At 38.5% G+C, this 27,245-nt stretch overlaps 2 protein-coding genes and 1 long non-coding RNA gene across 3 annotated transcripts; 2 read left to right on the top strand and 1 right to left on the bottom strand.

Moving 5' to 3' along the window:
* Positions 1-6,936: 6,936 nt before the first annotated feature.
* si:ch211-221n20.8 (multiple epidermal growth factor-like domains protein 6) lies at positions 6,937-15,987 on the top strand. Its single transcript, XM_042513989.1, has 16 exons — positions 6,937-6,991; positions 7,416-7,538; positions 7,734-7,856; positions 8,015-8,137; positions 9,006-9,128; positions 9,407-9,529; positions 9,855-9,980; positions 10,381-10,509; positions 11,000-11,092; positions 11,174-11,269; positions 11,676-11,771; positions 11,928-12,023; positions 13,345-13,446; positions 13,586-13,691; positions 14,872-14,988; positions 15,747-15,987. The coding sequence occupies exons 1-16, from the start codon at positions 6,937-6,939 to the stop codon at positions 15,823-15,825; spliced, it is 1,710 nt and encodes a 569-aa protein (XP_042369923.1). The 3' UTR covers positions 15,826-15,987.
* A 2,381-nt stretch (positions 15,988-18,368) lies between these two features.
* On the bottom strand, positions 18,369-23,533 carry LOC121938381 (cytochrome P450 2J6-like). The gene is made up of 9 exons (XM_042481640.1): positions 23,330-23,533; positions 23,051-23,213; positions 22,565-22,714; positions 22,316-22,476; positions 21,949-22,125; positions 21,465-21,609; positions 18,988-19,175; positions 18,763-18,904; positions 18,369-18,550 (listed from the first exon to the last, which is right to left on the bottom strand). Exons 1-9 carry the CDS (start codon positions 23,531-23,533, stop codon positions 18,369-18,371), a joined length of 1,512 nt encoding a protein of 503 aa, XP_042337574.1.
* LOC121938407 lies at positions 20,926-27,245 on the top strand. The gene is made up of 3 exons (XR_006105287.1): positions 20,926-21,034; positions 25,604-25,696; positions 27,192-27,245. It is a non-coding gene; the product is annotated as an uncharacterized LOC121938407 (long non-coding RNA).

Here is a 27,245-nt window from a genome sequence, read left to right on the forward strand (position 1 = left end):
AAAACTTAAGCTGGCAGCTACAAAATGTTAAATCAGTGATAAATCAAATACCATCAAAGTCATTTTAGTTGCATGTAATTCATATATATATATAGTAGATGCAATCTTAATACAATATGTGCTGATGCTAGCATCCTTTATAATTATTTCAAAAGATTTGTCTCTCAATGACGCTACAATATTTTGTAAAATTCAACTTTTGCTTCATAAGGAAAAATGTAATAAATTTTATTCTTAAAAAAATCAGGGCATAACATTTGTAATTTTTTCCTTATTTTAACACATTTTTTCCTTATTTTGTTGCCACAAGGAGGTATCTATGTGTTTAAATACATATTATGAGCAAATAAAGTGGTTAAACGATATTAATAGTTGTATAGACTATGTGTTCTATGAGGAGTGTGTTTTCAGGAAAAAAACATTTAAATTTCTAATGGTGGAAAATATATTCTAACCAGTGTTGAGTGACGAGGGACAGGCAATTGTTTACAATTACACAATAAATGTAATTGTAAACAGTTACAGTTACTGACTAAAAAAAATGTAATAAAATTGCAGTTGCTGATCAGAGTGTTGGTGATCACATATGGGATACATCCAAATATTTTCTTTTTTGCTTAACAGTTTACATGTAGATTATTTGTACCGTATATATATATAATTCATGCTGTTGCATTGCATGTTTTTGCTGTGAAGGAATGCTTTCTTTTGGCAAAGAATTTTTTTCAGCTTTATTTATTTATTTTTGTAAACACATTGTATTGCAATAATACAGTAGTTGTACCAAAGTAGCAGAAATACCAGAATTATGAGGAGTTTTTGTTTACATATTAAATTAACCCAAACATCCCTCTCAAAAATCCCAGTCCAACCCTTTCCTGCTATGAGCCACCCTAACAGTCCACAGTGCCATGGCTTGCATTCTCAGATACACAGTGCATAAATGTATTTACATACTCCGGTATTCGGATGTATACTCACTCTCTCTCTCACACACACACACACATATGAAAATACACCAGTTATAACATAAAATAAATAAGAATTAAAATAAATAAACCATAAAAAAAAAAAATACAGACTTATATTTTCTTCTTTATACTGACATTAAATACTTTGCAACAGCGACCATGTCTCAGCATATTCACCATCATTATCTTTCAGTCTGAAAGCAACCTTTTCCAACATAATCATATCTATTGCTTTAGTGATTATAATTTATTTGGAAATGTAAATTATTGATACAAAATATAAAAAAATGAAGTAACTAGTAAAAAGTACTACTAATGTAAAAAGTAGACTACAAGAATATTTATCTCTGAAATGAAGTGGAGTAGAAGTAGCATAAAATGAAAATATTAAATTAAAGTACAAGTACCACAAAATTATTAAGTGCAGTACTTTAGTAAATGTATTTAGTTACATTCTGCTGTCACAGAATGATTAGCAGATAAAGCTACACCATTGACTCAGTTAGTTTTAAAGAAGTGCATATATTCAACAATGAAGCCTTATTGGGAAAAATCACTTTTTATGAATTAACTCTAAAGGAAAGTTTCACCCAGAGATGCTGTCACTAGAAAATCCAGATGTTTGCACCATCACACATGATGTAATATGCAGTCTTTTCATGAACTCGCTTGTGAAGTCTCTTAGACCTCCCACAGTCCCTGGCTGACCGAGTCTCTGGACTGTTTTATCACCTTCATGTCAGGGTTCACAGCAGGGCCATAACGCGGAGCAGCCTGCGGGCCCGACCGCTGCTCCTCTTTAGCGGAGCTGTGGGATTTGTGGAATGGGAAGTGCAGAGTCCCTGGACAGGATGTGGAGTCACTGCTGTAAGTTATAGCGTACAGCCCCCTATACCGACTGACACACTCATAGCTGGCTGGCGGCTGCACGAGTCCGCATCTGGAGAAGATAACATTTTGACATCTGGATAACTCGCTGTCTCCGTCTATCTCCTGGTGAAACAAGCACGTCTGTAAGCGCGAGTAGATCTAACTCGGGTAAGTCGGCTAAGTTTGTTACACTTTTTCTTAGCCTTTGTATCTCATCATTTCTCTATCAGTTAATGCAACGGAAGTAATTTTGATTTGCGGATATTTTGTTGCACACGTTTTTCTTAAACGGCTGTTTTTCTAAATTTTCAAATGTGACTTCATCTAAAACGTGCAGCTGTATTGCAGCTGCTTTCTTTTGTTCTGCGCAGACAGCCCAGGGGGTTGATGTTCACTTAATAACAGGGTGATCTTACCCCTGTGTTGTTTTGCATGCCTAGACATGCACTGTGAGGCTGCAGTGACTGCACACACAGTTCATATGAGTATTAACTCATTCACCTTTAGCTTACAATAATTGTCTCATGCTCAAAATGTACACCAAAAATTGTCTTTTTTTGCATTATTAACGAATTTGAATCTGTTTTAATTTTGCCCTGCGGTCTCCTCCTGTCCCTCAGGTGATGACTCACCTCAGGACTCTCCTGTCAGCCCTGCTGCTGGTTTCATCTGTGTCTGAGCCTCTGAGCAGCCCTGAGGAAAATGAAGTCCTGAAACACACAGAGGCGGAGCTCACCAAGAGCCAGGCCAGTGACCACTTCTAGTTTTTCATGTTAGAAATGTCCTTGTTGATTTTGAAAAGAGTTTGATTGGAAACTCAAAAATCAGATACTTTAAAACTCCTCTGATTACTGGTGCCAATGTGTGGGGGAAACTGTGGAAAAACTGGGGACCACATGCATATATTTTGGGACTGCCCAATAATTCCAAGGTTTTTGAAGAAGATTTAAAATAGAAATTGGCAAACTTATGGAGTTACAGTAGATGTCCCATCAGACCCATTAATATTTTTGTTAGAAAGTGAGATAAAGTGAGGTTTAAACTGAGGATAATTTTTTTGATTGGCAAGTAAATGATAACGGTGAGCTGGAAAGATGCAAAACCACCAACTATTACCTAGTGGATGTGGAGACTCAAAAGTGTTTATACAATGGAACAAATGATGGCAAGTGTGCAACTGAAAACAGACTTTTTACACAAAGGTGGACTCAAGTCATATCATATTTGGGGTATTAATCAATGAGGATATTTTTTTAAAATATGCATTTTATTGTAACAAAATATCATTCAAAATGTCACTGATGTTTTCCACTGTATCTGAACCTGCTCTGCTGTCAATGCCTCCTCTCTCTGTACATCTCAGTTTTGTACTCGATTTGAAAAGTATACTTAAGCATAGTTTTTATCTTTTCTTTTTTAAATTCTCATTAATATGTAATTTTTTTATAAGGTCCTATGTCAGGGAATGTTTTGGTATTTGGAAAAATAAATGAAACACTTAACAGAAAGTTAAGTGTCCATGAATTAAATTAAAAATTAAGTTGGTTGTTTTCTCCTCTTTTAGAATGAGGTGACTGAAAATGTCATCGGAAATCTCACTGAAACTACACAGAGCCATACACCTATCACAGGTGAGTTTTTCCACTTTTGCTGCGTTCTCTTTTGCCTCTCACCTTCTCCTAAAATTATCCTGTTTTCTTCTTTTACAGTAGCAGCTCCTTTGACTACCACAGTTTCCCCGAGTCCCAGTCCTCCCAGTGCTCCTCAGTGTTCAGGAAACCAGGTACTGCTGGAGAACAGCACAGACTGTGGCTGTCCAGCTGGCATGGTGAAGGATGGTGTCAACTGTACGTGCCCTGTGGGCTTCAGTCTCGAGGGCGCTGCAGGCTGTAAAGGTGAGAATCAGCGACAGAACTAGTGTTAAACTGAAGGTCTTGTGTGTAACATTGGGACATCATTAAATGGGAAAAAATGCAATTAATGAATACAAATGAGGCAACTGATGAGAAAAAGTCTCAAACTTTTTGCAGCTATTTTTATTGTTGTTGGAGGAATTCACCAATAATAGTCAAACAAAACACAATTAATGCACAGTAAATAGACTGACTAGTATGTTTTGTGGAAAAGACTGACCTGATATCCACTGCAGAGGACATGTTTTAAACATGGGCGTATTATGAGATAATGGCCCCCTGGGCGCAGACCTCCAGAAGGCCCCACCACCTCTATTGCATAGCAGCAAGACACATAGACTTTGTGGTGGTTTGCTGCTTTTTGTTGTTGTTTTGCATCTCTTTCTAATAATTTTATGGCTTTTTAGAAAATGTTGTGTATTTTATGGTCATTGTGTATGTCTTTGTTGTTGTTTTGTCTTTTTTTCCCCCTCTCTGTTTGTTTTGCGTCTCTTTGAGATAACGGTGTAGTTTTTGGCTGTTTTTTTGGTCTCTTTGTAGTTGTTTTACATGTCTTTGAGTCAATTCTGTGTCTTTTTTATAATTTTGAGTCTTCTGATGGTTTTTTTGTGTCTCTCTGAAGTAATTTTGTATCTTGTCATTTTATGTCTGTGGTTCTGCCCCTTTTTTAAAAAAACGTATTTTGTGACTTGTTCCTTTGCATCTCTTTGTGGTCTTTTATGTCTCCTTGTAGTTTTTTGTGGATCTTTGTGGTCTTTTTTTGTCCTGTGTAGTCCTTTTAAGTGTTGCTGGTCAGTACGTGTTTTTCTAAGTCACATTTTGTAGATTAGTACCCTGACACTTTGGGCCCCTGGGCCCCAGCCCAGTAGGTCCATTCAGTAATCCATCCAAGGTTTTAAAACATTAATAAACAATATTTGTGGGTATCAATATTTTAAAAAGTGACACAGTCCAGTCTTTAGGAAAAAGGGTTCCCCTTGTCTCAACTCTAATCTGCTTTATTTATAACAATTATACATGTGATATGTAAAAGCTATATTACATGTTGTCGGTCATCGACCTCATGTAAGACCTGTTTAATATGATTATTTGCATACAGTGATGTCAGTTAGATGCAATGTATTATCTTCTATCTACTACACAGATGTTGATGAGTGTGAAGGAGAGGGACCGGGACCATGTGGTCTCCATGCTAGCTGCACTAACACCCCCGGCTCTTACTCCTGTAGCTGTCTCCGTGGTTACCTGATGGGTGCTGGAGGGTGCCAGGGTTCGTCAGTTGGTTTGTGTGTGAGAGAGAGAGGCACAGAGAGGATGTACTGTAAAGTTTGTGTGTGAGAGCATGTTGGAAGGAGAGGTGATAATCTCTACTGTTCCAGCCTTATGTAGAACGGTCATAATGCATGTGTGACGTGTGGGTGTTACAGATATAGATGAGTGTGCTCTGGCTGCAGTGACGGGCCTGCAGGCCTGTCAGGGTGAAGCTGAATGCAGAAACACCCCTGGCTCCTTCACCTGCTCGTGTCCTTCGGGATATGTAATGGCTCTAAATGGACAAAGCTGTGTAGGTGAGGCTGATGTTGACATCTTTTATGTATGACTTTGAAATGTAAATGTACAAAGCATATTATTAAGCATGTATTGCCTGTTTTATGTTAGTTATGCTATTTTTAAAAATCTATTTATTGATGTACTTTGGTCAACTCTGTTGTTTTTAAACATGCTTTATAAATCAATATTGATTGGATTGAATTTGGATGTATACCTACAGCAGAGCACTTGCACCAAGGTACCAGTGAGGGGTAAATTGTCTTACCTAAGGACTCTTTGACAGGATGTTTGGGTTTCATCATACCACTGTATCATTGCTATACTGTATAATCAATACAAGGGTGACACGTAAAAGCTTATTCATAGTCCCTGTTTTCTCTGTAGATGTAGATGAGTGCAGCTTCGAGGAGCAGTGTCGCCGTGAGCTTGGAAACGTGTGTGTGAACACTCCCGGCAGCTTTGTGTGTCAGTGTCGACCAGGCTTCAGAGCAGAGGCCCCCGCCTGTGCTGGTAAGTCTGGCGTTAAGGTTCACCACAGCTGGATGAGACTGATGTCCAGAGTTGTGCTGGTATTGTGATTTTCTCATATTTCACTTGAGTTGCTGCAGACTTAATAACTTCTGCTGCCAGACAGAAAGGCTTTGCAGAAATAGGGAGCTGTAATCTTCTGCTCTGCTGCTTTGCTGCTCGCATGTGTTGTTACTCTTTGTTTTTGTTTCCTGTCTCTGCTCTTTCACCTTTACAGTAATGACTAATTTCCTGTCATGTTCTTAAATGTTTTTCTAATACTCCATGTGCTTTCTTTTTTACATCTCACTTGTGGGTTTTTTTCTGTGACTCTTCTGCACTTTTGGTCTCAGGTCCTGTGTGTCCAGACTACACCGTGTGTCAAGGTATGATCTGCTTTCTATGTTTAACACCTGCTGCTTGCATTTTGAGGGGTTAAAATGTTGAGTTAACAATGAAATCATCAGCAAAGTCAGGAATGTTCAGAAAAAGTCAGTCTTTATAAGAGTTTCTTGTGATCACATCTTCTTATTACCTATATTTTATGATCTTTTCTACAATAACATGTTTGACAAGAAAACTCTCTTCGGGCCCTGACACACCAACACTGTCAGTGAGCGCCACCAAAGTTATTGCAGTATATCTCACACCTTTGTAACGTGTTGGCCATTGTCAGCTGTTTTTTGGCTGATTCAGCATGTTGAATTGACGTCAGACACAGTGAAGCTCGTGGGAGAATGAAATCATTTGATTGGCAGTTAAGCTCAGCGCACAAGAAGACAGACAGAAGAGAGGAAAGTCAAGAGAGCGTGAGGTTGAAACAAACTTGTTATATTAGGTGACATTATTTTTCTCATCTACAGCAAAAACGGTTAGTAATTGTTTGTGTTATTGTTCATTATACAACACTTAGTTCCGACCAATAAGTGCTAATATAAAGTACAACATCACTGGGACTTTTAACTCTTCATGTATCACTCTGCTTTACAGCTAAACCATTAACTAAATGTTAACAGCCAGTAGATATCTAATGTTACTGTAGCTTGTATCAATGTTTGAAGAGTGAGGAAATCCCGTCTGACCCGTATCATCGCTCAAAAAATACCTGAGCTAAATGTCCTCTCATGCACAAGTCCTACCTGCAACGCAGGAGGGGAGCAGCTATGATGGACGGATTTGGTATACCGCTATTCTCTGGGAGTTAACAAGCTGCCAAAGATGTGATTATGACCGAATCTCACCCGTGATGATATACAGTACAATAGCATGATCTCGAGGGTGATATTGCTTAATTGGCACACAGTTAATATTCTTCACTCTTTAAACATCAGGTTGCGTTGTAAATATGCTAACTCCCATTTCTGTTTGGTGTGTAAGGGCCTTGATATTACTACAGCAACTCCCCATAGGGATGCAGGGAAAATATTTTAATGAGCTGTGCCTAATAAAGACTTAATTAGGGTTTGGTGACATGTAAATGGTTTAGAAACTCAAATTAGGTGATGCATTGCACAGAAAACAGTTGCTTTTTATCAAGCAGTAAAATGTTTGATTGCACAAGATGTGACGAGTGTGTATGCGATATTTTCTTTGTCTGTCCCAGATGTGGATGAATGTACAGAGAGTCCTGCAGTGTGTGATGGTCGAGGTGTGTGTGAGAACACGCTTGGGAGCTACAAGTGTGTTTGTCGACCAGGTTACCGGGGAAACGGCACACACTGCGAAGGTAAGCAATTAGTGCCGACGTCCCTCCATGGAAAACTTGTTTCTTGTAGACGGGGTCAGCTTCCTTGTCTGCGTGTATTTTAATACTCACTGTTATGCCTTCCATTAAAATGATCCCGAGTGGCAGAATAATGATTATTGAATGGAAATGAACTGTATCGTTTAAAAAAAATCTGGTTGTGTGCTCCTTTTCTAGATGAAAACGAGTGTGCATCAGGTGGTCATGGGTGTGACACCAACGCTCGTTGTGGCAACATCATCGGCTCTTATTTCTGCCAATGCTACCAGGGCTTCAATGGAGATGGACACTCTTGTTTTGGTGGGTAAGCATTGTGTGTGTTTTTAGTGGTGCTCAGCATCACTGAGGGCCGGCCAGTGATACTTGTGTGATGCTAACGATTACCTGTGTGTGCCAGCAGCACTTTGGCACACAGCATTGAGCAGAGACCAGTTACTCAGGATTGTCTATGTTCACAGACATTGACGAGTGTGCTCTAAACAACGGCCACTGTCAACACAACTGCTCCAACGAACCAGGAGGGTACAGCTGCCAGTGTGCCTCAGGTTACCAGCTGGACCAGGATGGACGCAACTGCACAGGTAAAACACAGCTCAGAAGGTTGCTCCACTCACAACAACTTTATGTATTGGATACAGCTCAACATTTTTCAGAAATACATAAAATGTTACTATACAGTGGAGATATCCTAACTTTGTTGAGTTGAAGCACAAATATAGAGTTGGATTAACTTGTGCATGTTCACTGGAAAAGGAAAATACTTCCACAGGACAGCAGTGTAAAAAATGATAAAATAAAATACTTTAACCCACATGGTTCAGTCATTGAGCCTCAACTGCATGAATTAACATCAAAGCACAAAAACCCTCTTGATGAAACGGTAACCTACCTCACTGCTCTAAAAGAAAGCTACCATTATGCCATCTTTTACAAAATATCTTTATTAAATCAACATGAATTACATCAAATGATTTTAACCGGACTTTCAACATATTTTACAACTAATTTGATGAAGTTTTTCCATTAACATGACTTTCAAACAAAAATGCAGAATGTGCTTATATATTTACTTAGACATATATGAAATTGACTTAGCGCCCACAGTTACCAACTAAAATGACTTTTGAAGCCTGTGAAAGAATTTGCATTTTTCATTCACAGTGAGCTGTAATCCCAAATTTGCACCAACACGGAAGGCAGCTCCATCATCAAAAAGACCATCTCTTTTCAGTTCATCATCCTCAAAAGCCGTTTCCAGTTTTGGTCCCTTGATCCAAACAAACTGCCTCTAATTATAGTGTCTTCTATTTGCAAACCTCACTCACCTGGCCCTCCAAACTCGTTGAATTAAGTGCTAAAATGAATTGCAAATAGTGCTGCAACTGAAGTCTGAATGAGCCGTGTCGTGTCATCAGAGAAGAGTTAACTGACTGTCTCTGATCTCTCCAGATGTGGATGAGTGTTTGGTACTGAATGGGACCTGCGAGCACATTTGCGTCAACACTCAGGGATCCTTCCAGTGCTCCTGCAGGCCGGGCTACCAGCTGCACATTGATGGCCACACCTGCGTGGGTCAGTCACTCACCGACAATCTTTCACTTCTCATTGCTGTTTACCGACTCATTTAAACAGGCTGCAGCAGAGACAGGAACAGCCGTGAATATGTTATCTCACTTCCTCATTCGCTGCGTGTGTACATACTTTATTCCCAGATATAAGTGGATGTCATAAGGGCACAGTTTGCAGGATAAGTGAGATTAGTGAGACAGCAGAGATGACGGTATGAAAAAAAGTTGTTTACCATGTGTTTTTGTATACATGTGTTTGTGTGTGTGTGTGCGCGCGCTCAGATATTGATGAATGCAAACTCCAGAATGGTGGCTGCTCTCACACCTGCACCAACTCTCCCGGAGGACACACTTGCCACTGCCCTCCTCCTCTGCTGCTCGACACAGACAGCCTCACCTGCAGCAGTATGTTTCTCATTAACGTGTTCAATTAATTATCTTGAATTTGAAAAAAGTAGTATTATCAAAAAAAGTTTTAAAAACATGTATTGTGACATCTACAGATGTCTTGTTTTGTCGGTCCACAAACATTACAGATTTTCAGTTTGCTAGAAAATAAGAAAAAGAACAGCTAAAAAATTATTTCATAATTAAGAGGATGTAATTAGAGAGTTTTTGCATTTTTGCTCAAAAATTACAGATGCATAGGTTTTCTTTTTAGCTCTGCCTACATGAGTTTTATAAATTTTGAATATTCAATATTAAATTAGTTTCTTTTGCACACGGACAGATGTCACATCTTGCAGGCTGAGAAATGGTGGCTGCGACCACATTTGTATCGTGAGGGCTGAGGGCCAAGTCCAGTGTACCTGTCAGGCAGGCTGGAAGTTGGGCGAGGATGGGAGAAGCTGCGTGGGTGAGATTTAATATTTTCTCCTCACTGACACCTTTGCTGATGAGTTTCTGTCTTCTGATGACACCGTGGGCTCTGATTGTACATATTTATTCCTGAAAATTAAACCTTTTATTCATATATTTCATTGCTTTCAATGGCATTTGAAGTCCCTTTAAATAGCTGCAATTGAAATCACATCAGCTGGGTTAACAAGAAGTGCAGAAATCTGATCAACTGTCTGATGACTTTGACTGATTCAGTTGTGGGCACATTTTCTTGGTTGAAAAGCTTGTTTCCTATTCACACAGCCAAGCTTTTCTGGCTGTTCAGCGTGAAAGGAAATTAACTGGCAGTCTCATAAATTGTTTCACTTTTTTAAAATGTTGGTCTGTTTAGCTGTGCAATTGTCCTTTGTCATAAGATGTGAACGAGTGTGGGGACTTTACGAACGGAGGCTGTGAGCAGCTCTGCGTGAACCATCCTGGTGGCTTTAACTGCACCTGCAGGGAGGGGTATGAAGTACGAACTGATGACGTCACCAAATGCAAGCGTGAGTCACACATCTAAAACAGTGACAACGGTTAAAGCATTAACAAAAGAAAGTGCTCTTTTTTCAGATGCATTTCACAAGTATTTAAACCTTTGAACTCTGATCCAATTGGTGTGATTTCTTTCAAAAAATGGGAACAAAGGAAATAGTCCAAAAATTGCAAGAAATTAGTATATTTAGAAAATTAATTTTAAAAAGCTAGGGGAAAATGTTGAGTGAAAAAAGAAAAAAAATAGGCATTGCCATAGTTACTTGTTTAAAATGATGTTACAGAAATATAATTTGCAATCCCTTTTTTTTTTTAAAAAAAAAAAACAAACTTTCTACTAATTTTCAGGAAATTTTCTTGTACTTTTCAGTAATTCCTTGCAGATTTTGAGGCAATTTATTCTTTTGTTTCTCATTGCCTTCTTCCCATGTTTTTAAAAGAAATCAAGTCAATTTGGTTAGGTTTTAAAGGGTTGAATTACTAAATTCTCTGCCTCTCCAGCTGTGTGTGACCCTCCCTGTCATAACTATGGAGTGTGTGTGGCCCCAAACAGCTGTGACTGTCCCCCAGGCTACCCTGGACTAGGCTGCTCAGGTACAAACCTTGAATGATATGCATGAATAACACAGTTATTTGCTGCTGCTGCAAGAAATGGATGTTGATTGTGTATTTCAGCCATTTGTTCCCCACCCTGTGCCCATGGAGGTACATGTATGCGCTGGAACAAGTGTCTGTGTCCTCCTGGCTGGACTGGAGCAGGCTGCCACACAGGTACATAAACTTTGACATTAAAGATATATCATGTAACTTTTTTGCATTTGTGTATACTATCCAAAACATTTCCAATTTTTAAGCCCAGAGGAATCCATTACTTTAATCAGGGACACATCATATCTCCTTTGCGCATATGTCAGGATTGTAGTTGTCTGCAAGAAGCTGTCAAAAATTTCTTTCTTTTATCCAGTTCTTTAAATCAGGTCTTTAAGATGCATATATTATGCACATATTATATGTTTAATAAAGACTTGCTCCACTTCTATACAAGCAAATACTGCAGAGACACTGTCTATATACAGGGGGAAATATGCTATAATATGTGAACAACGCAGACTGTGCTAAAAGAAACACACTGCTGCATGAGCAATTACAAGATGGTCACATTGTCACATTCTTTCAGCTGTGTGTGAGCTGCCCTGTGCTAATGGTGGTCGCTGTGTGGGGCCTGAAACCTGCCAGTGTCCGTCTGACTACACTGGCCCTCAGTGCCTTTTGCGTGAGTAACAAAACCATTAACACATCTGGCACGAGTTACCTCAGTAATGCAGGTACTTATGGGGGGGTAGCTAATCACGTCTACTTTCCGGCCTCCATGCTTGTCAGCAGCACTGCCTGGTAAAATATGTTTAGTAGCATGATGTTTGTTTTGCAGCCTTGTGCACTCCTGCCTGCCAAAACGGGGGGAGATGTGTGGATGTCAACAAATGCACATGTGCTGGTGGATGGCAAGGAGCTCGTTGCCAGATAGGTGAGACTACGCTCACTGTTTCTGTGGCTATACACTGTTAATATAACTGGAACTTTAGTCAGCATACATTTTTTATACAAGACCCATCTTAAATGTATCAATGTAGTAAAACCTATAAATTATTATTATTATCAGCAATGAATAATTGTCAAAATCATGAGAATAATCCCCTGCTTGTGCTAATTTATGCCAAACAGAAAACATCATGAATAAAAAAACCCATATGACTTTTAAGGGCTTTCACTTTGATGAGGTTCTGAAACCTGAGCAAATTGGTTTGATTTCTTTCAAAAACATGGGGGAAAAAAGGCAATGACTAACTTGACAAAAATGTCAAAATCAACATTAGAAAATGATCAAAAACTAGGGAATGTGTTTTAGAAAAGTGTATTTCTAATTCTTATAATTATATATTTAAAACATATTTCAGAAAAAAATACATACATTTTTTACTTTTCTGCACTTTTCTGGGTTGTTTTCCTGTTTGTTATTGTTTTTTTACTACTTATTTCAGGTAACTTGTAACTTTTTTACTGATATCTTTTTTGGGGGAATTTTTGGGCCGTGCCTTTTCAAGTTGCTCTTTGCCTATCTGGCTGAGCTGCAGAAATAAGATCGGAGGGGTCTGGCTATATGTATATTATTGTGAACTGTGAAGTCCATAGGAGAGACTGTTGCCATTGTTTTATTAAAGAGCATCAAAAGGCTTTCTTTCTCTCTTTCTTTCTTTCTTTTTTCTTTCTTTTCTTAATTTTCAGGTCATTTTTAAACTTTTGGATCACTTCTTTCTTTGCTCATTGCTTTCTTCTTGTGCATTTATCAGATTAATCTATAATGGAAATGGTCATACCTTTCAGTCCTAGTCACAAGTAGACATATCTTTATTTAAAACAGTCAAGTTAAAGCCAGTAAGATTGGGAACTGCTGCTGCAGTTCTTTAGGTAGCCAGTCAGTGGAGCTGTAGGCAGATTTTGGAGCAGCATCAGAATCTCTAAAAGTTAATGTTTCTTGATCTCTCTGAAGGCTGCTGGATTTACAGCCTCTGTGATAAGTTTTCAACTCCACAGCTTTTTCATCATTCATTCAAAATTGATCCATAATGTGACCTGGGAAAGAGAACAGAGAACTGTGTTCCTTTTCTGGATGATGTTGCATGAAAAACAAACAGTCCAGTGTACAGTCCAGCTTGTCTTGGTCACAATTCCAGGACACATGATACTTAAACCAGGCCACCAGGTCATACTGATGTCCCAGATCAAATAAGATCATATTTACATTAATTCCCTCTATTATTTATTTTATTGGCTTCACTCTCTCTCAGAGCCGGTTCAGTGCCATAGACCTTGTAAGAATGGTGGAGTGTGTGTGGGCCTCAACAGGTGCCGCTGTTCCAAAGGATTTATTGGAAATCTCTGTGAAACAGGTTAGTGTGTTTGTTTGTTTGTGTGTGTGTGTGTGTGTGTGTGTGTGTGTGTGTGTGTGTGTGTGTGTGTGTTTGCATGTGTTCAAAATACCTTTCATTGCCACTGCTTTGCATTAAGACTCTTGCTGTGTGTCTGTAGCGGTGATCACCCCCTGTGTGCCACCCTGCCAACACGGGGCCACCTGCAGTCCTCACAACACCTGTACCTGTCCGGAGGGCACTGCAGGCCTGCGCTGTGAGAGACTGTACGTATGAACAACACCAACATCAAGAACAGAGTCACAAATAACACCAGTGTTACTTTAACCCTTTGAAACTTAGGCGAATTGGCTTGATTTCTTTTAAAAGCATTGGAAGAAGGTTAGAGCAATTTCAGACAATAATTAAGAAATTACAAAAAATAATGTGAAAATTACACAAAAAAACTAAAACACTGGAAAAAGGAAAAGACCTAAACATGGCTGAGAAATAATAATAATTTGGTAACTTAGTTTTAAATATGTAATTATTATAAATATAGTTTTCTGGAGATTTTTTTCTAAATCTTCTAAATCTTGCAATTTGCAGAACATTTCTGGCCAAATTGCTCATTGCCTTGTTTTCTAGAACAAAATCAAACCACTTTGCTCAGGGTGTCTAAGCAACTTTGGTCATGACCTATATGTGATCAAATAACTGCAACAAAAAGGCCAACAACAGCTCTGACGCACTTTACAGGACAGGAATTTTCCTGATGGACATTGAGTTAAAATTGCTGAACTAGTGCATTTATTGACCATGCTGCTATCCATCAAGCTTGCTAAAATACGTTGGAAAACACCTTTTGTCTTCTGCGAAGATAGTGTCAATCTGAAAGCCCACTAGATTTAGTGGCATCCATCTGTAAGCACTGCAGATTATAGCCAGCTGAAATTTAGAAATTACCATTTCTCTGATGCAATTTGGCATGTCGGACATGGTCTGCTAACCCAGCACCTGCTAATGTGTGCTGATATTTTTTCTCCGATAACTTCAGATCTGGAAGTTCAGGAGGTTTTGAACAAACAGACATTAGAAAGAAATTTTGTGTATTATATTCCGTTTCTGCTGATCTATCTCCCTAAACACACTGGACCTTTAAGCCTGTGAAGCTTGTGTACAAAGGGCAATGTGAAGTATTCACAATAGAGGAACTTGCTTAAAAGACCAATAGACCTAAATAAATACCTGAAGTCAAGATAATTATTAACACCAGTCATATGGCTTCCTCATTTATGTTTTTGTGTTGCGAGTGATATTTAATTCACATTGTTGAACAGATAATGAAATGTGTGCAGATTTAGGCAAAGAGGAACTCTTAAAGTTAGTTAAATTCATCAGCACATTCATAGTTGTCAAGTCATACTGTACCTTAATGTTGTGCATTTTTGTGTTTGTGTGTCCTAGGACGTGCCCTGTGGTCACCACTGTGGTCAGTATGGCTCGAGCGGTAAGGAAGGCGTTCCGAGAGAGTTACGTTGACCGCTGTGGACCTCTGGGAGTTCAGCTTTGCACTAAATACAGGTTATTTGTTTTCCTATTACACCCTCTTGATCTGGACTAACTAAATTTTCACCAATGAACACAATCTTTATGATTTTTGAAGCCTAAATGCAACCGGCAGAAGTAAAAAGCTAACATTAGGCTGTAAAAGAATGACACCATGGTGGCATGACTTTACATTGCCACCACAACAATGCTGTAAAGCAGTGCTCAGCACGGCTGTTCTGTAGTGTCATTTAGACAATTTTGTGAACAACTGCCTTTCTTAAGACACATAAAAGCTTCAAAGTTCACCAGCAGGGGATTTACTGACATATTTTACGTTGTAGAACAAAACGTGAAAGTCTCTTAAGCTTGTGTTAACCATAGGCCTATTTCAGACATTTAACAAAAAACCCATTCAACAAATTAAAATTTTGTTTTACTGGGAGTGCTGAAATACTCACTCATACACGGGTTTTAGGACTCATTCCTCGGGTTTTTGCTTACTGGAATTTCTTTTTCACACATTTACCTCATTATTTTAAAAAAAAATGGATACATTTAATATGAATGTCAAACATTGTATCATTATTAATATGAAAGAAAATAAGGAAAGGCAAAATAGATCCCCTAGATAGATTTGATAAGTAAATTGTTATATAAGTTCATGACAAATCACTATTGCATAAGAAAATATGAGAGGTGGCTTACAGTGCTATTTGTTAAAACATGTAAAGGCTAAATTAGATCAGTATATATTTGTAGTAATAATAAATGCTTTGTGGATATGTTTCCAGGATAAACCAGGCACGTGTGTACCTGCAGGCCTACAGAGTGGGCTACAAGATCCAGTGTCCACAGAGGAAGGGCAGATAAGTGATGTTTTATAAATGCTGAACAACATCACAAGGCAGCACACACTATCTTAAACAAGATAGCTGTAAACCATAAAACTATACAACAACTATACTACTAAACTATAAAACAAAATGTAGGTTAAGCCTCTGAGCTAAAATAAAATGGGGACATGACTGTATCATAAAGGCGGTTTATTTGATCTGTGACTTATGTAGACATTTATCTTCAAATCAGATCTGTACACAATCATATGTTTACATTTTATGAGAAATATTTTTCATGTAAAATTGTGTGCAATGGTTTCGTTATTTGTCATTTTTGTTTATGGCAGCTGAAAGTTATTAAACATTACACTTTTTGTCTTTTTACAAAATGGTGCCAATATTGAGAAGAATTGTTACAGTCTGTGAACTCTTGGCAGTGATTGTCTGATAACATTTTTGGTCAGAGTGGACTCAAAAAGTTTACTTCAAGGAATATTCCCAATAAATGTATAATGTCACATTGACACAAATACAGATTTCTGAGTTTCATATATTAGATTTTAAACAAGAATTGCTGCGTCATGACAGGACAGTCATGACGCACTTGATGATCGTGATCGTCTCACTGAACAACTCGCCATATCAGTTCCTTGCCCTCTTTCGTTGATTAGTTACAGTTTTAACTGACATATAACAACAGAACTGCAGGGTGTACAGTATGTTATATTCTTATTGCTCTGTATTGCTGATATTGGCCCTCTTAACCAGCATGCACTGGATGATAACCTCATGTGCACTCCTGTAAAATTTGCAGTAAGCCAGCACTTCCTTACATTTTTCTTTTTACTTTAAGGCTGCCATTTAGCTCACTGTTTAACCTACCTAACACCAAATGGTGGACAGTCATAGTTAACTCAAACAGGAGCACCACCTTGAGTAAGAATGCTAATATGTGACTATGAAAGTTGTATTAGTATTTGTGAACGTGTGTTACTCTCTCTAAAAGCCAAAAACCAGAGAAGAGTCAAACCTCTGCTGTCATGGACATAGACAATGAACAGGAGTCTGATTTTGTTGATCCACAATATGTTTGCTTTCTTTTTTTGGACCTAAATCACATTTACTGTTTTTTAGTGTTCTCAGCTGTGCAACAGAACATGTGCCCATATACTCACGTTTTCATGGGTGCTGTCAGTGTTTTTCGCAATTTATTGACTATGGAGCAGCTCCAGGCTTTATACCCTATGCCAGCACAAATTTTTGTTTACGCACACCACTTTTTGGATTAGGGAGAGAATTCATTTTATGAATATTTTTGGATTGTCTTTGACCATAGGAATAACACAGGAATTTTGAAAATGGCCACAGTTCCCCTTTAACAACCAGCTTCCTGCAGGCAGGGCGAGAAGTTAGAGGGAGCAGCCAGGCTCTGTGCTGGGCTCTCTGTCTTTTACTGAGTCTCTGTGTGGAGAGTTGGTGACACACCGTGCTGGTCAGTTTTCTGCTAGAGACGTGCAGGCCATGCACTGCCACACAGCTGGTGTGTTGTGGTGTGTGCTTTTTTGTTGGGGTTGGGCTCAGTATTTCATGTGATGATCTCGGATGGGCCGGGCTCGGTCTTCAGCTCATATGGGTCCGTTCAGTTCAGGTTGTAATTTTGTCAGCCCATTGAGAGCTCTACTCCCTGACATACGGCAGGGTTTACTTAAGCAATATCCCACGAGAGGGGCCGCTGTTGTTCTGTATACCATCATGGCCACAGACCGAATGACAAAGATAATTTATGTTTATGTATAATTTATGTTCATCAATTGTTTCAGTATTCACTTATGTATTATAAAATGATTTGAAGCTAATACAGTATCAACACAAATACATAAAATATCATTGGATGGATGTTGCTGTTTAGCTGCCATCTTATCTTAAAGCTTAACAACCTCCTTAAACTCCAAAGCTTTTTTTAAAAAAAACATAGCTATATAAAGTATCCCAAGTTCTTTTGGAAAATCAGTTTTGGGATAATGACCTTACTTTCTCACATCATTTAATGACTCTCATAGATAATATGAAATAAATAGTTTGCTCTGTAGATATAAGCATCCCTATCCTCTTGGTGGATTATTATATGTCCAAACTGTAATATAATACACAATTCTGAGATTTTTTACACATTTTACACTTTAATGAAAAAAAGCAACATAAATATTTGAATGATGTTTGTGCTTATTAAATTCCAGTACTCTGAAATTCAGGAGGCTTCATCGCTAAGTGAATTTGACCATTAGTGACAACATTTCCACTTTTTTTTGTCATTTTATATCTCCCCGCTGTCATGTAATGAGAATGGTTTATGGTACACAGTAGTCAAAGTTTTGAGGCCTCTTATTGTAATCAGACAAAACAAAAAGTACATCACAGTTAATTAGCCTGAAGGAGAAAGCTGCAGTTGACCCAGTGACATATCAGTTGGATATTTATATATATATACTGAACAAAGCCCTGGTAATCATGATTCTAATCATATGATATGATGAAGAATTGGTGGTTATTACTTATAGTTTTTTTTTTTTGTCAGAGCTACTCTTGGCGTGAGTTTGCACAGATTTCATATTGACGTGGTGGCAGAGTCAGGCCAAATAGAAATTCCATCGAAGGTTTCCCCCCACCAGGCATGGAGAAGGTGAAATGCTGCATGAAGGAGGTGAAGAAGAGGAAAAGCTCCATTTTGGCCAGGCTCTCCCCGAGACACTGCCGCTTACCTGAGACAGGATAACAAACAGCGACAAACTGAATATTTCTTCAAGAAGGACATATTTATGATGTTCTCTTCCTGACCATAAGGGTGTCCTCTGGGCAAATTTGCCATCATTATGTGAGGAACACTGTAAAATCACAGTGCTGGGACCGGCTCAGGGCTCCTGTCTAAACAGGTGAAGTCGCTAATAAAACAAGACATTTTGTTGATCCTCACCAGCAGAGAAAGGGATGAAAGCAGCTGGCTTCACAAACTTCCCCTCCTTGTTCAGAAAGTGTCCTGGGTTAAAGGTGTCAGGCGTCTCCCACTGTCTCTTGTCGTACAGCGCTGAGGTCAGATTGGGGACTATCGTGACTCCCTGTTGGTTGAAATTGTAATGCCAATTCATAAGGGTGCAACATGGTAGTGGATGTAGTATGAAACTTGCATAGGAGAACTGACCTTTGGTATTGTGTAGCCGTCAAGCTTCATCTCCTTGTTGGTAAAATGAGGCAGACTGAGAGGAAGTATGGTGCACATCCTCTGGATCTCATGTATGACAGCGTCAGTGTAGGGCAGGTTTGCACGATCTTCCATGGTTGGCTGTCTGGACTGTCCAATGACTGTGTCTATTTCCTCCTGGACCTTGGCTGTGCAACAGGAAGAGAACAAACAGAAGTTGACGTTATTAAAGACTCATGGACAGGTTTCAGCATTGTGCAGCACTGTCACACGAATAGACAGATTTGCAATCTTGAAGCAGTCATAAGAAGGTTTACAGTATTGTGTAAAAACAGGCACAGTAGATGCACAGCAATAAATATGAAGGACACTGTTGAAGTAGTCACATGAAATACCAGGTCTGTCACAACTCCATCCAGCTTAATTTAGTCTATTTGCTGTCCTTCTACCTGTTACACTACAGTAGCATATACTATAAACTGCCCCCCACCCAATAATCTTTTATCAGATCTAGTTTGCATCCAGTCCAGTTTTCCCGTGTTTCTCTGTCTACCTGATCTTCTTGGGCTTGCGCTCATGAGTCATGCCATCAACCCAGAAATAGCCCTTCTCCCAGTACTCCATGCCCACCTTGGGATTTCTGAAGTGTTTCACACCATTTTGGTGTTCACTGATTCAGGTGCCAACATCAAATTTGTTGGACTGCTACTTCGCCACCCAGCTGTTCACAGTGCGCCCTTGGTCAAGCCTGTCAATGGAAGTACACTTGATGGCTATCGCTTAAGCTCAGTCACCCAAAAGACTGTCCAGTGACATGTCAGGTTATCCCAAAGAAACACTCCCCTTTCACATGATGAAAGAACCTCACCAACTTGACATCCAGGTTGTTACAACCCTCATTTTGACTGGGCTAAAGGAGCCATTCTGCAAAGGAGGCATCTCTGACTAACTCTATCTTCCACTCACAGTGAATCTCTCCCCTCTGCACAAGGTTTTCAACAAAGCCTGGGCCATATATTTGCCTCCTTGATGCTCATATAACTGCAGCATCAACCTCCTCCCTGTTTGTGATCCCCCTAAGGGTCAATCCCTGGTGGTGTCAGCTCTAGAGTCCAAGGCCATGGAAAATCAACATATTTTAGGGCCTTATCAATGATGTCCCTATCTGCCCCACACTCTGCTCCCAAAGCCTTCCCCACTAACCATGTTGTTGTACCAGCTACCATATGCTCCCAGGGATCACTCCTTCTAGTTGGCACATCATTCTGGTGTCAGTGGCTTCCTGGCCCTTCTACGTCAAAGCATCTAGAAGGCAACTATGGGGCAGGAAGCAAAGGAGATTGCCACCGCCTGCCAGGTCTGCTCCGACAAGCTCCCCCTGGTCACCTGCAACTCTCGCAGCACCTGGTCCCACATCTTCTTTGATATCATCACAAGTATGTTCACTTTATGCACAACTTTATTTACTTACAAAGTTTACATCTGTATGGCCTTCCCAGAGACATTGTCCCTAATTCACCTTTTGTTTCTGAGTTTTGCAGCCTCCCCGGAGCCACATTCAACCTATCCTTGGGCGTCACCCCGAATCCATTGGTCAAACTGAGCACATGAATCATGGGATGACAGCGCTGCATGTCCTATCGTAATTTTTCCACCTGGTGCACACATCTCATCTGGACAGAGTATACCCACAACAACCTTCCCAGTCTTTCCACAAGCCTCCTCCCTTCCAGTGTTTCCTGTGGCTACCAACTTCCTCTATTCCCTGAGGATGAATGAGAAGCCAGTCTTTCATCAGTTCAGACCTTCATTCGTTGCTGTCGATGCACCAGGATGCACTCCACTCCTCCTTCTGTTACAGGACTTCCAACCACAGCTGCATCTCTGAGCCCCACTCTGGGCCAAAAGGTTTGGTTGTCTACTTACATCTCTGGGAATCTCAGGAAGTTTGCACCTCAGTTTATGGGATGTCTCCTGTCTCCAAGGTCATCAACCTTGCAGAAGCCTGCACATCCACCCGACCTTCCACATCTCCCATCTTAAACCAGTGAGTGAGAATCCAATTTATTCACGCTCCACCAGTTTATCTAGTTTGAATTCACTCAAAGTTTGAATTCACTTCCCAGCATTTTGTCTCTGTCTACCTGATCCTGCCTGAGTAAACCCTGGCCTGTTTCTCAGATTTATTATTCTTTACATGTCTGGTTAGACTGGCTTTCTCTTTATCTCCTAGATTTCACCCTTGCCTGCTTCTGGAATATAGCCAACACAAACTTAAACTCAACTCTGACTTGCTTACAGTCTGATCCATGCCACGAGTATTACAGGGTCAGTGGGCAGGAACAGGCAACACTGGTGATGATATTTTACACCTATAAGATTACCACCAATACGTTTTATTTGTGTCATACATTTATATACCTCATTGTTTCAGAATGAAGTGTTTTATTGGCTTTTGTTGGCTTTTGTGATCTTACCTTGGATCTCAGGGTACTTTGCCATGTAGAGGAGAGCCCAGCGCAGGGTGTTGGATGTGGTCTCAGTGCCAGCCGTAAACAGATCCAAGACACATACAACCAGGTTATCCTCATCAAAACGAACATCGTCCTCATGCCCCTTATTCTTAGAATGGATAAAATATACAAGTATTAAAAACAGGTGGAAAAATAATTTAGAACAACTACATGTCAGTGCTATTACTTCAATGGTTATAATAATTTATGTTCATAACTTAGCTAAGCAAAATAGAAATCTTTTAATCCATGCTAAACTTTGTACCTTGAAAGATATTTAAAACACTTTGCTTATTTAAATTAAAACAGATGTACGCTGTTGAGACAAGGCGTTTAAAGATAGAGCTGTAAGGCAAAGGCCGTGGCAAAAGTGCACTTTAAGTCAGCAAATATGATGTTCACAGGAACAAACCACTGAGAAAACAAAGCTAGATCTAGTGTCAGTCACCATGTGAATCTCATTCAGGAAACAGTCAATGTAGTCTCTTTGGTCTGAGGGATCCCAGTTCTGTTTGTGCTTCTTGATCTCTATTCTTATGAAGTCTTTTGCATCCTTCCACATGCGCTGGAGTGTCTGATGTGGCCCTGGCAAATATTTCATCAGCATAGGGAATGCATTGTAAAACTGCAAAGAAAGAGCAGATTGAACAATAACATGTTGATATTTGCATTTAAGTTTTTCTATTTGCGATAAAAACATCTTGATCTGTGTTTTGTACTAAATATTCCACAAAGGCATGAAGTATAAACTGCTTCGCAATGTGGAATATATTGCACAGCATTAAGATTTCATCCATAGCTTTAAAATGCCATACCTGAGCCCAGATGGAGGTGAAAATTACGAAACCTTTGCCAAACCACATAACCACTTTCTCGAAATTCTCATCACTATACTCAAAGCGATGGCCAAAAGTCAGGAAGCAGATTATGTTGGAGGCACATTTGTTGACAGTGAGGTGTGGATCAAATGGTTTACCTGCACAATTAAACCAAAAATTAGATGTGAATTGTGCATTTGTGATTGTGTATCATTCTAAATGTTTCATTGTGCATTCATTATTTACCTTTATAGCGCTTAAAGTCTTCTGCACAAAATGTAAATTCATCTAAGATGATTTGTTCAGCTGACTTCTTGCCCAATCCAAAATTTCTGAGGGTTGAAAGTGCGAAACGCCTCTGCTGCTTCCATAGGTTCCCACTACTGAGAAGTAACCCTGATGGGAAATACATACAAAAAACAGAAAAAAAATAAGTTGATATAAACCAGGAAAATGAAGAAATATTTCTACACATTATACATAAACATCCCATGCTCCGCAAAACTCTTATTGGTTCAATTTAGCTTCTTATTCATATTTTAATCTCTCAAAAGAAGAGACCTCTTATTTTATCAAGATTGGTCAAAATATTTGGGAAAATCTCTTTTTGTAACTGCTAAAAACTGCTATATAAAAATTACAATGTTATTATATTTTAAGCACATAAACAGAAAACCATTAGAACTTCTTTAATTAGACATTTTTGTCTGTGAGTGTGTTACATCTTCTCACCCAGTCCGTGGTACATGTCCATGATCAGAGGGAGGCCTGGACGGTCCACCAGGCTGTCCTTCTGATTTACTAGAGCTTCTTTCAGAGCTTCATACCCATTTACCACCACCAACCACGCCTGGCCCATTCGCATGCTGTACACATTTCCATATTTCCCTGCCAACTGTGAGTAATTTGAGAGAAGAGGAAGAGCATTCTACTTCATATAACAGATAAATGAGTACTATCAAATGAGCTGTTACATTTTTAATAGTACATTTGTTACATCTGTTGATCTACCTGTGTCATTGTCTCATGGCCCCTTTGGTAATCCAGAGTGAATATGTTGCCAAAAATAGGAAATGTCCAAGGTCCTGGAGGGAAGCTGTCCGAGCGACGGTTCTTAATATAATCTGCAGTGAGGATGAAAATTGTAATGAAGAGCAGCAGACTTTTGACATCCCAATTGACATAGGATGCAATGACAGAAAAGACTGACTCCATTCTGCAAACAAGGGTTCAAGCCTGTCCAACTGAAGCTTATTTGCTCATCCCGCGAGATAAAAGGCAGGTGTTGTTTAGCCAGGAGCCAATAATATCACCTATGGCACTCATATGAGGGAAAAGCTTGATGTTATTGGTCATGGCCACACAGCAAAGGCCCATATTGGTTGCCTTGTACTCTAACCTCTTTATTCCTAGAAAAGGGGTATCAAACACTCTATTTCAGTGATGTTGAAACAGTTACTCTAATTTTGCAGCACCGAATATAATTTGTTGTATGATGTGAAATAGTTAATTTTTTCAGATATAAGACAAATAGAAAGCGACATTTAAACAACCTGATACAAAGACTTGATGTTCATTGCGTTCTTATTTATCCCACGTCCCATGAATATCAACAGGTACTGGTAGTTTTCTTCCTTTACGAACTTGATATTCCACAAATGTGAAAATTTGCCTTCAGTTTCATCATAAAAGACAGAAAAGACATGGAACATAAATAAAAACGACAGCATAACATCCTATGTAAAAAGTATAAAAAATAGGTCTCAGTTATACACACTCGAGCAGATATAATTTACAGTAAACAAATATTCATGTAGAATTATCATGCCGTGCAAAAACCTCCAGCAAAGGAGCAACACCTAGTTCCCCAGATACGAGCCCCTGTATCATACAGTTTGTTATAAGAATGAAATTGTGGAAAAAGCTCCATTTGGTGCATAAAAAATCACCTTATGCAGGAAATTAAGTGTTAAGCGTTGAATGTTGAAACTAAACCGACACTTTCATCTAATCATATATTTGCTAATATATTTTTAATCCATGGAAATGGCATGTCAGACTTTTTAAATAATTTTAACTTCTTAAAAGGGTAAATACTTAGAAACAATATGTGACATCAAAAAAAATTAATGAATACCGACAAGGATAAAAGAGTTTGCAGATGTAGAACTTGCACAAGAACAGTATAAAGCATGACGCTGTCATTAATAGTTTTGAAATGCAGCCCACATGTGTCCCACATTTCAACAGAGGACTGATCAAATTTTTTACACAAGGTGGGAATACTGTGGGCGCACTGCCTCATGTGGCTGTGGCCATGCATTGTAAAGTTAACAAAATTACCATATCTGTCCAGCAGAGGGAGGCTGCAAAGCGTGGAGTAAAAAGCACTAACATTACCTCTGAGAAGTAGTGGAGTAGAAGTATAACGTAGCAGCAAATTAAACTACTCGAGTAGAAAAAAGTACTTCAAAATTGTACTTCAGTACAGTACTTAAGAAAATGTACTTAGTTACGAATATTTGTTCATAGTGGCGATTGAAACTGTTTTTCCAACTCTTTTACCTGTTTAATGATGGGGATAGTTACACACAGTTTCATGAAACCTATTTGTATTTTATACATCACAATTAACAAGTAGTCTTCAAATTAAGTGAAAACATCACTTTTGAGGTGCAAATTTGAATTTTTTCAATTATGAAAATCTGACCTTTAAATGTAAATAATGTGCCAAAGTGCAAAAACAAACGCATTAAACAAAGATTGTTTATGACTTTTTATAGTATAGAATAAAATAGAAGAGAATGAAACACTATCAGCTTTTTTTCTGCCTTTTCTTTGTGTCAAACTATACTTTGACATTTTTTATGGCATGCCGTTCTACGGCATTTTTATTGCTTTTTTATGACATACTAAACTATAATATTCATATTACTTTGTTTAATGACATCCTATACGAAAAACATTTTTAAAAACATTTTTAAGACATAAGACCATACTATGAATTAAAAAAAAGTTTTTCTATGATTAGGGTGACATACAATGCTATGACATTTTTTGGCATACTATACAATGTAATTTTTATATTATACTTCTTGAAAAAAAAAGCTACACAATTAAATGATCTTTGTGTAGCTTAATATATTGTGACTTTTTCATAGCATACTATACTGTGGCCTTTAAAAAATATTTTTTAAAATATTTTTTATGGTGTACAACAGTTTTGACAGTCATTTGATTAAACTGTGGTTTATTGATGTGTAATTTCTTTTTTCTTGTCTTCAGGCTCCAGACCAGTCAGCCCAGTCCATCCTGCTGTGAGCAGATCCACAGCTGAGTCCAGATGGTTCTGCACTAACCACCTGGGACCACCGCCAGGTGACCTTTGACCTTTAACTTATTTATTTGTCCGCAAGGTGACCAAACAAGTGAGGTTACAGTACAAAGACTATTTACTTTTAAACCACCGGTCTCTAGTCTGGATGCACACGTGCACACGCTTTTCTTAACCTCACAATTTATGATTTGGTGAGCTGAAATTGCTGACATGTTTTCATTTATCTCTCTTGAATGTACATAAATTTCAAAGCTTTCTAAGTACCTGCTGAGATGTGTTTTTTGTTGTTACCCTTTCTCTAAAGTAAGGTAATGCACTGATGGATGATAGTCTTGAGCTTTTTTCTATGCAGTGGGTACAGTTCAACTAAATGTGCGGGTAGAATCGAATTAAAAGTTAAACATACAAACAATTTGCACGACTATACTATTACGTGATTTTCATGATTTTGGACAACATACCATTTTGGGATTTTTTTTGTGATTTTGGACAACATATTATACTATGACTTTTTTCACGATTTTAGACAACATACGATACTATGACATTTTTTCATGATTTGGGAAGGCATTCTGTACTATAATGTTTATTTGTGATTTTGGACGACACACTATACTATGACATTTTTTGTGATTTTTGAAGACATACTATACTCTGACATTTTTCATGATTTACTGAAAACTTAACTATGACATTTTCTGACAATCTGATATACTATACTATGATGTCTTGAACGTTTTCAAGGACAAACTATACTATGTTGTTTTTTCATTGGTTTTGGACAGCATACTATACTGTGATGTATTTTTCATGATTTTGGATGACATATTATACTATGATGTTTTTTGATGATTGTGCATGACAAACTATACTGTGACACTTTTTCATGGTTTTGGATGACATACTATACTATGATGTTTATTTGTGATTTTGGACGACACACTATACTATGACATTTTTCGTGATTTTGAAAGACATACTTGACATAGTATACTATGTTTTTTGATGATTGTGCATGACAAACTATACTTTGACGTTTTTTTATGATTTTGGTCCACATACAATTCTATGATGATTTTATTTTAGTGATTTTTGATGACATACTATACTATGACATTTTTGATTGATTTTGGATGACATACTGTACTAGCATGTTAAAAAAATGGCTGAAAACACCCATAGTATAGTATGTCGAAAAGCTGAAAATTTTGACGTGTCAAAAAATGTCTGAAAACAGCGTATTATAGCCTGTAGAGATACATCATAGTACACAACATCAGAAAAAAGGCCAAAAACGTCATAATTTAGCATGTCCAAAAAAATGGCCGAAAACACCATCGTGTAGGTTGTGGAAAAACGCCAGATTTTGACATGTCAAAAAAATGTCTGAAAATGACATATTATAGCCTGTAGAGATACGTACCGAATGTCGGCAAAAAAAGTCATAATTTAGCAACATCATATTTTGACCTGCTCCACCGGTACACTCCCTCCTGTAACGTCTTCTGATGCCAGCCTTCTCTCCATCCCTCTCAGGTACAAGCACCGGACAGCCTTCTCCGTTGCTGCCCCCACCCTCTGGAACTAATT

Source organism: Plectropomus leopardus, chromosome 3, assembly GCF_008729295.1.
Source record: "Plectropomus leopardus isolate mb chromosome 3, YSFRI_Pleo_2.0, whole genome shotgun sequence".
In the NCBI taxonomy this organism is placed as follows: domain Eukaryota; kingdom Metazoa; phylum Chordata; class Actinopteri; order Perciformes; family Serranidae; genus Plectropomus; species Plectropomus leopardus.

What these genes read in the sequence shown, in the direction of transcription:
- si:ch211-221n20.8 (XM_042513989.1), top strand. Translation starts at nt 6,937, where the DNA reads ATGCACAAGTCCTACCTGCAACGCAGGAGGGGAGCAGCTATGATGGAC. An exon ending in AGATGGACACTCTTGTTTTG is followed by an intron (nt 7,857 to 8,014) that starts GTGGGTAAGCAT and finishes CTATGTTCACAG; the next exon opens with ACATTGACGAGTGTGCTCTA. An exon ending in AGGAGCTCGTTGCCAGATAG is followed by an intron (nt 12,024 to 13,344) that starts GTGAGACTACGC and finishes ACTCTCTCTCAG; the next exon opens with AGCCGGTTCAGTGCCATAGA.
- LOC121938381 (XM_042481640.1), bottom strand. Translation starts at nt 23,533, where the DNA reads ATGGAGTCAGTCTTTTCTGTCATTGCATCCTATGTCAATTGGGATGTC. An exon ending in GCCATGAGACAATGACACAG is followed by an intron (nt 23,214 to 23,329) that starts GTAGATCAACAG and finishes AATTACTCACAG; the next exon opens with TTGGCAGGGAAATATGGAAA. An exon ending in AGACTTTAAGCGCTATAAAG is followed by an intron (nt 22,477 to 22,564) that starts GTAAATAATGAA and finishes TTAATTGTGCAG; the next exon opens with GTAAACCATTTGATCCACAC.